General features: G+C 30.7%; 1 protein-coding gene across 1 annotated transcript; it reads left to right on the forward strand.

Moving 5' to 3' along the window:
• The first annotated feature begins 4,313 nt into the window (after positions 1-4,313).
• LOC143920946 (uncharacterized) lies at positions 4,314-7,430 on the forward strand. The gene is made up of 3 exons (XM_077443993.1): positions 4,314-4,832; positions 5,789-6,100; positions 6,169-7,430. Exons 1-3 carry the CDS (start codon positions 4,725-4,727, stop codon positions 7,015-7,017), a joined length of 1,269 nt encoding a protein of 422 aa, XP_077300119.1. The 5' UTR covers positions 4,314-4,724; the 3' UTR covers positions 7,018-7,430.
• The last annotated feature ends 2,214 nt before the right edge of the window (positions 7,431-9,644 follow it).

The following is a 9,644-nucleotide window of genomic DNA, read 5'->3' on the forward strand; positions in this document are numbered from 1 at the left end:
AACTTTATAATGTCGAATGAGTGATTTAACAAAATAAAAATAAAATTTATAATCCAAGTCTTGTCTGTGTTTATTTTCAAATTGTATGTTATTTGTTTTCTTAGTAAAAAAACCGTTGCGAAACAAAAACGAAATAAGCAAAAATGTTGATGGACATCCAATTAGGGCTACCATTGTTATATGTATATCAAAATACATATAAAAAAATGCTTTTCACTTTAATCATATTGAAAATAAATTTTCTTTTGTTGACCTACATATTAAAAAAAATATATTTCTGGTGGGTAATATTTTTTAACTTTTAAATGTAATCTAATCGTTTGTGTATGATACGTATGATTATGTATGATGCTTTTTTTCAATAACAATTTTAACATAGATAAAGTAAAAAAAGAAACGAATGGTATTTTGTATATAATATGTACATATTTAGTGGTAGTCAATCCATATTTGAATTTCAAGATTTTGATTGTGGTCTTTCATTTTTACAAGCCTCTTCTATATTTGCCTTCGCTCGTTCGTTTGACAACATTTGGAACCTACATCCTTCCGATCGTTTTGAAACTTTTTGGTTTTTATGATGAAAATTTGATTTTTTGAAAAATACTTTGGCTTTGCAATAAAGGCACGTACTTTTTCATAAGAAGAACGTTATTTTGTGTACATATCGATGCGGTGCAAACGATCGTCAAGCGCCAGACAGACTGAACCACAGATTAACGACACGTGTACCTTATGCGTGCGCACTGCTCGCACTTACACTAAGCGAAATCTACCCGAAGTCTAGAAGTTTACGTTCTGTGCTTCTGATACTTTAGTTCCGAATTTTGCCTTATTAAACTCGCCAGAAAGATCCAACTCAATTTTAATAATTACCATTTTAATAATTGCATCTGTGCACATCGAAAAGTTACTCGTCATCTGATGTGCAATTTATCATTTGTGAAGTCGATAATTGCGTTTAGAGCAGCCATCCAGTTAATCTGTGGTTCAGTCTGTCTGGCGCTTGTCGATCGTTTGCACCAAACCCCTTGATTTGTTTAATAACATTCTTGGGTTATGGCGTCGCAGATTGAGTACTGGTGCTCGACATTGACTTGTTCAAAATTAAAAGATTGACAGCCACTGTTTTATTAGTCGTTAGTGAATACTATTAAAAGAGTAGACGGCAACCCTATTCAGAAGACTAGTTAACTTTCACAATTCTTGCGTTGTTGGCATTGAACGCATTCAGAATTCAAAGGCCTCAAGCGACATTCGCATTTTTATTATATTGTGTCGCAAAAAATAAGCATTATGTGAGGCCCTCACCGCCACTTTCTCCGATTGAAATTGTTGAATTTTCGATTCATTCACTCTTGATTGCAGAGGCGTAGTCATGCAAAGATATTGACCGCAAGAAAATTGCAAGCGGAAATATTATTTCAGATGAAATAAAATAAAATTATCCTTGATAATTAAGACACGTATCACAAAAAAATAAGGTATTATATAAGTTGTCCGATTATATGTATGTATATTTTTTGAAAAGTTTGCCCATTTAAAAACTATATTCAGTACAAAGATTTAATTAATGAAATTTTACGATTATAAAAGGAAATGTTTAAAAATTAGTGAAGGATTTGCACAACAGCAAAATTAATTTCATCTTGAAAACAAATAATGGATTCTTCTGGTTTCATATTCTTTATAATTTTAACGTAAGTAACGTAATTTTTTGTTTCTGTATTTTTTAAAATTACCATTTCCCAGTAATGGTCATCTTATATATATATATTTTTTTCTTTTTACTTTATCTATGTATGTAGTAACAATAGACGAAGTTTTATGATCATGCGAAAATTCGAACTCAGAATCGATCACTGATCACTTTTTCATGATCTAGAAAAAAATTGTGTGTGTGTGTGTATTTTGGGGCTTTTTTGAACACCGTTAGTCCTATTGAACTGAAAGTATTAGTTATTGAAATTCTTATCAACACGACGTATTTTTTTTTTCAAATTAAGTTGACCGGAAATGGTACCTCCCGTTATAAACTCTCGTTTGATTTTTCTTCCACTATTTTCTTCGACCCCTTAAATATGTGTGCTCTTCACAAAAAAATCATGCATTATTCTTGTATCAATGTGATGAAAATAAAAAAAATCACTAAATTTAATAAAGCGGAAGTGAGATTTTTTCCTCTCGTTGTGGCCACTATTCTTTCCACACCCCTGATCGTATCAAGCTGAAAATTTATATTTTTATTTTTATGTACTAACTTAAAGCTGATAAGGTTTTAGTCAGAATTCGTAAACCGGAAGTAGTATTTTAATTTAAAACAATATTTTATTATTTTATTTTGACTTTTTAAATTATTTTAATCTTCTTGATATTTAGTGTGAATAAATTTAAATTAAAGTAAAAAAAAAAATGAACAAAATCCGACAAACGGAAGTAGAACTTTTGTTTTGTTTAATTTTCCCTACATTTGCGCTCAATGTGTATCGAAAATGCTCTCAATGTGTCGATAAACTTAAAGAAAAGTTGACAGATCTGTCTATCGTGGCAAGTAGCTACGACAAATGTAGTCAAAGATCCTACGAGAGATTTTTCTATCGACAGATCTTTATGACAAACACACAGAGAGGCTCGTGGCACGTATTTTTTTTTGCGCTCAATTTGTATCGAAAATGCTGTCATAGCTATTAGTATTTCATAATGCTGCCGGTATGTGTGAATGTGTCTGTACCGTTCAATATCGAATTTTGTTTTGTTACCTTATATTCCTCAAACACATAGATAAAGTCATGGGTTGGTCACATCCGAATTTTTTTTATTATGCTAGCTCTAAATTGTATACAATAAACATTACGCATAAATTATGTTACAAACTATCGTAATTCATCTTAATTTCGAAAATCGTATGTAATCAAAATATATGCTAAAACTAAGTATTTTATTCTCTACAAAATGCTAAAGTTGAAAAAATAAAATACAAATCTTTAGTCGTGTCCCATCATCAAAAGATTCGCAAAAACATGATCTGATTTAGCCTTGCGAGCAAATATGCATACTAATAACTGAGTCAATAATAATATAATAACGTATATAAAAACGGACGCGATTTATGTATGTGGGTATGTGGCGAGTGCGTGGACAAGTACAGATTTCAAAAAAATAAATTTTAGAATGCCAGGAGTATATGTATCTTGTACCCAGAGATAATAATATATTTAATTAATATATAATGGTGAAGTGCTGTTACAACCGATGGTGTATCGTATAATAATTGTAATAGATAACATATTCGCGATAACGTGGATACCGCAAGTATATAAATACACGCGAACAAGAGGGACAGCCAATCAGCATAGATTATATATATATATATATATATATATATATATATATATATATATATATATATATATATATATATATATATATATATATATACATATACATATACATATATATATATATATATATATATATATATATATATATATATATATATATATATATATATATATATATATATATATATATATATATATATACATATGACCAAAGAGCGGACCCAGAGTGCGCCGTTCATTGTTCAATTGTTGTAAATGCATTGTTAAAGGTTCGTCGAACCTTTTTTTTTTTGCACTCTAGCTTTGTAAATAGAGCCAAATTGCCCCGATTCCTGGAAAAAGCACGCTCTCTATCCGCGCTCTACTCATGACCAAAGATCGGCGTCAGGAAAATTTATTTTTTGCACAAAACATGGCTCACTATTGCCAACCATGATTTTTTGCTCTCTGGCTTTGTAAACTAATTGAGTGGCCTACAACAAAAATTCGTACAAAATATGGAAAAAATAAAATTATACAGTAAATTCAATTTTTTTTTCTTAATCAACCTCATACGTATTTAAAAATATCTAAATAACAGTAAACTTTTATAAATAAGTGTGCTCATAAAGTGACGAGACGTTTTAAAATTCAACATCAATTATTGTTTCATTCTAATTAATTATTACGGGTATCGTTATTAACGAAAGCTGTTGAACGATTTGGGGATAAGAAAAACATTACAATTGTTGTCTAGTGTAAGGTTATTGGCTATTTGGAAGGTTAATTATATATTTTTTTGAATTATTAAACGAATCCTCGCACTCGTTTATGTATTTTTAATTTAAAATTCAAGTGGCCAACGACTGTAATATTTCCCCTACAAGTAAAATTAAAAATTAGTCGCATTTTTGGGTGTGACCAATTTTTGGGTGTGACCAGTTTTCTCGTGACCAATATTTGGGTGTGACCCGTTTTCTTGCGACCAGTTTTAGTGTGACGGGTGACGACGTGCGACTGATCTAGAGCGACCGGTTATCCTGTTACCGGTTCACATTTGACTAGTAATCACCGAACCAAGTAAACAACTAGCGTTTCCTCTGGTTGGGTGATTACTGGTCACAAAGCACTGGTCACAAAGTCACTAAAATCTCTATAACGGAATATCTGGCAGCCGAAAAGTCCATCATACTAACGAGAACTTGAGTGCCAAATATTGTGTATTCGCGATTTTAATGGCAAACATTGTCTTTGTGACCACCGCAATGTGACTAATAATCCAATTACTGTTTCCTCTATTATCGGAATAAGACTTTTTGTGTTTACACATCAGAGGTTGGTATCAGTTGCTCTCATCTTCAAGTGTCAGAGGCAGCTTTCTAGAGAATATAAACAAATATACACATGGAGTGTCGTCTTTGTTTATGTTCTACGACGTTGTTAACGTCTGTTCCCATTTTTGAAAAATCCAAATCACTTCAGAAACACATTTGGAACTGTTGCAGATTACAGGTAAACATGTCACACTTGAAAATATTTGTTTTAATTGATAAATTCTGCAAAATTTCATATCGAGCTATTTGTATTCATATACTCTTATTTGTATATATTTCTGTTTACGTTTATACATATAAAGAGTGACGCTTACACAATGTTGTGATTTTATTTTTGAAATCTTTGTATTGTTCTAAACATCTGTTCACAATAAGGTGACCATTCTTACTGATTTTACCAGGACAGTACTGGTTTTTTGGGTATTCGTCCTGGTAAGTCGTGAGATAAAACCAGTACACTTTTTTACATACCCCTTCTTAATTTCACTTACGATTAGGTACTATTAAGGAAAAATTTTGCCTCTTATCCGATCGTTTTCTTGTGTAATAGAATTTTTACTTTATCTATGTTTTTATCTAATAAATGGATAAATTTACAATTTTTTCGGCGAAAATGATGTCTCCTACAAAAATATTGACAAATTAGTCAAATGTTGTTTCCATTTATCAGGAACAAATGCACCAGCCGAAGAATTTTTTACTTTAATGAACAATATATAGTCCAGTGATAAAACCTTAGTTTACAATATGTCGTGTATAATTTATTTGTTCCAATGACTGTTATTTCATACATTTTAATGTTATTGTTTAAAGCATATTTGGAGAAAAATATTGTATCATTAAATTTTTATAAACTTTGTATATATGTACATATATAGAGTATATATTATATACTATAATGCAAGCTCTCAAAAGAAAAGGAAAAATATTTGTAAATAAAAATAGTTAAATCATTACATATGTACATACATATATAACGTCGTTTTGTCTAATGGAGTTATTTTTTTTTAATATCTGCAATATTTTGTACAATAAAAAAACAAACTTATAAATTGAATAAATACAATTGATTGAATAAATTAATTGAATTAAAAACATGTAAATAGAATTGAGTCTTCTGTTTTTCATTTGAAGGTAAATGAAGATGACGAGCTTTCAAGTACTATATGCTTGTCGTGTGAATCAAACATAGAATTTTTCACCAATTTAAAAGAAGTCTACATTCAAAATGATAAAAATGTCAGACAGAATATAATTGAAAGTTTGAATATTAAAGTGGAAGAAGTTATACTCGATGATTTGGATTGGAACAATGAAAAATCAAATAGTAATGAAGTTGACGATAATTCAAAACAATTCAATATTTTAGATCACGATTATAGTACTACAGAAAATAAACTGAACATCACCGGGTCGCCAATTCGCTATGAAAATAAAACTGCACTGGTAATTCAATTGTAATAAATAAAACTTTTTATATAATTGAGTAATATTAAAATTGTATCATATTGCAGACGGAGGAAAAAAACGTTTTCACGAGACATTGTAATGTAACGGTTGATAACAATACAACAGATGTAATCAAAATACATTCTGATGATGGCAAATTCTACTGCGACTATTGCGGTAAAATATTCACCAAACTACAAAAGCTACGATTGCATATCGTGATGCACACCAAAGAAAAATCACACAGATGTAGATTCTGTTCGAAGTTATTTCGTTACAATTCCAACATGAAGCAGCATTTGAAAATTCACACCGGTGAGAAACCGCACGTGTGCAACGTATGCCTTAAATCGTTCACATTCGGATTTCACCTCATAAGACACTCCAAGATCCATGCCGTGAAGGTCCTCCTCAAGTGCGACTTTTGCTTGAAAGACTTCTGGCAGAAAAGTCGCTTGATTAGACATCTGAAGATGCACACTGAACGACCGTCGAACAAATGCGACGTTTGCTCGAAGGTATTCTCGACGGGGAAGGCCTTGAAGATACATTCGAAAATTCACCTAAACGAAAGACCCTACCAATGCCACGTCTGCTCCAGGTCTTTCTTGCAGAAGAGCAATCTGAATCGACACATCAAAGTCCACCTCGGAGAGAGGTCGCACAATTGCCGAATCTGCTCGCAAACGTTCACCAGAAAAGCCATTCTAGACGATCACATGAAAATACACACCGGGGAAAAGCACCTTGAGTGTGGAGTCTGTTCAAAGTCGTTCGGGTACGAGTCGAATTTGAAGATACACATGAAAATGCACACCGGAGTGAAACCGCACAAATGTAGCGTGTGCTTTAAAGCGTTCATTTTTAAATGTCGCTTGACGGAGCATTTGAATGTACATAAAGTAAAGACTTAAAATAAAAGCCTATCCTTTGTTCCATTAATTTTTTCATACAGAGCATTCTTGCTTTCTACACCTATATATCGTTTGATACACTTCATCACTATGGTGTGATTACAAAGGCCCATAGTGGAACTAATTGATGTACTCACTCTGATAGTTTGAGGGATGTTTCTGATTTTGTAGCAAATTAATAAATATGGGAGTTCATATTTAAGGTCATTTTTTTTTTAATTTTCACAAATATACATATGTATATAATAGAGTTGTACCCGATGACTAGAGACCCGTATTTTGGGCATCTATTTTTGTCAATTTTAGCATTTTCATTTTGCATTTTAGCGTTTTAGGGCATTAAAAATGTTTAATTTAGCATCTATTTTTATGAAGAGTTTAATTTTAAATAATAAAAAATTTCGATGAATTTTAATAAAATTTATATACTATATATAATTTAAAGACAATATAACCATTAAAAAATAATAGAAAAATTCAAAAATGTTTTGAAATTAAAATTACAATGAAAAAAACATGAATATAAAAATACAAAGACAAAAAATATGAATATAAAAATATAATACCAATTAAAATTGATTAAAACTTAACATGGAGCATATTTTTACAGATTCTTTTTTGAGATTCGTGCGACGATCGATAACAACCTTAAGATACCTTTCAGCATCCACACTATTGACGGGACACCAAATATGTAGATATTAGAGCGGCACAACCAAACTCTTCATATTTAATTTTTGTTGCCATCAATATTAGCAATATATCCGGCATGGATTCACTTTTTATATTCTCTATTAATTGTCTAAAAAGTGCTGATATCCTTCCAAACATTGAGCCTGTGTCAATACATTAAACAATGGCAGGTTTCTAAAAAACAAAACTGTTTCTTTAACGTTAATATTAGATTTTGAACCTGCCACAGATGGATTGAATAGTTTACTCAATGTTCGGAGGAATAGATTTGTCTTATTTAGTCTTTTGAGTGCGAGTCTAGTTTTAAGACGCTTTTTTGAGCAGCCTTTTGGATACACAGCTCCAAATGTCTTCTTTTGTTTACAATGGTAGACAAAAGCAGTTGCTTTGTTTCGACAGGAAATACACCGTCTATGGTAAACTGCAAGCTCTGTTTTATCCCCTCAATTTCTTCACATAATATATGGGCAAAGGGATAGGAAGACCCTTCTAAATTGTCTATTCATTTTATAAATTTTATGCAAATTTCACTTTTGTTTGTTATTTCAGCATCTATTCGCATATTTTACGAATTTAACATCAATTAAGCATTAATAGCAAAGTGCCCAAAATACGTGTCTCTACCGATGACGTATCATCGCATGGGTGTTGGCATATTAAGTTAATAAATAAAAAAAATGAAAAGGAATGTGTCGGTTCGATCCACACGCTGTCGAATTTTTTTCAAATAGCTTTTAAATATATTTAATATAATATTTATATTTAATTGTTTTATATGAAAAAAAGGTAAAAACTACCTACATGTATTACTACTAAAAAAATAATTAATTAATTAAATAAATTTCGATAAATAAAAACGATGCAAATGGCGAATTGGAGATTAAGTAGTCTGGAATCTATTTATTTTCAGTATTAAATGTCCAAAATGATTTTGCAGTCCATTTTCTAGACCAGTGGTTCCCAACCTGTGGTACTCGTACCACTTGGTGGTATGCGGTTGATGGTTGGTGGTTCGTGAAAAAAAATCAGTAATGGCGGACATGCAGGAATTAATCATAAATATAGAAATATTTTTTATATAAGTAATAAACATTATCTTAATTAGTCATCGTCGACGTCAATATGTACAGTTGATGATCGAAAATCTGGCAATCGATACGTTTTATTTTTTTATTTTATTTTTATTTTATTAATTGAAAAATCAACAGACAGGATGTACAGAGATAGGTATAAAAAAAACAAAAAGTAAATAAATAATATATGTAACATCCGAGTCCAATAATAGATTTTTACAAAAATGAAAAAGATAAATATAAGGAAAACAAATTAAAAAGTAAAGAATAAAGGCATGACAAAATATGTAGTACATTGCATAATTAAACTATAGTATTAAAATATTTGGAAAAGGTTATAAGATAGAATATAAGAAGAAATTGAAATTTACAAATATAAAAAACAAATGAAAAAGGTAAATACAAAATAAACAAATGAAAAGGAAAAGAATGAAAGCTATAATATGATTAAATAGCACATTACATAACTAAACTAAAGTATAAAAATAATGGAAATATTGAAAAAATAGAATAGGAGAAAAAATGAATCAATCGGTCAAGATTCTCTTGATGTTAGACCTGAATTGATGTAGGGAAATACCAAACAGATCAACCTCATTCAGCTCTCCGTTAAACATACGATAAACGCGCTGCAGATAAAAATATTTTTGGGAATTAGTATTGAAAGGATCAAGTGAAAAGAGTGCAACGCGTCTAGAGTATCGAACTGGGATTCTGAAATTAACCTTATTCAGTAAATCAGAACAATCAAGAAAACCATTTATGAGCTTAAAGAAGAATATAGCATCAGAATGTCGTCGCCTGACAGAAAGATTGTTAAAAGAAAGGATTTTTAAAATGTCGGAAACAGTGGAATGGGTA

Source organism: Arctopsyche grandis, chromosome 2, assembly GCF_051622035.1.
Source record: "Arctopsyche grandis isolate Sample6627 chromosome 2, ASM5162203v2, whole genome shotgun sequence".
Taxonomy (NCBI): Eukaryota; Metazoa; Arthropoda; class Insecta; order Trichoptera; family Hydropsychidae; genus Arctopsyche; species Arctopsyche grandis.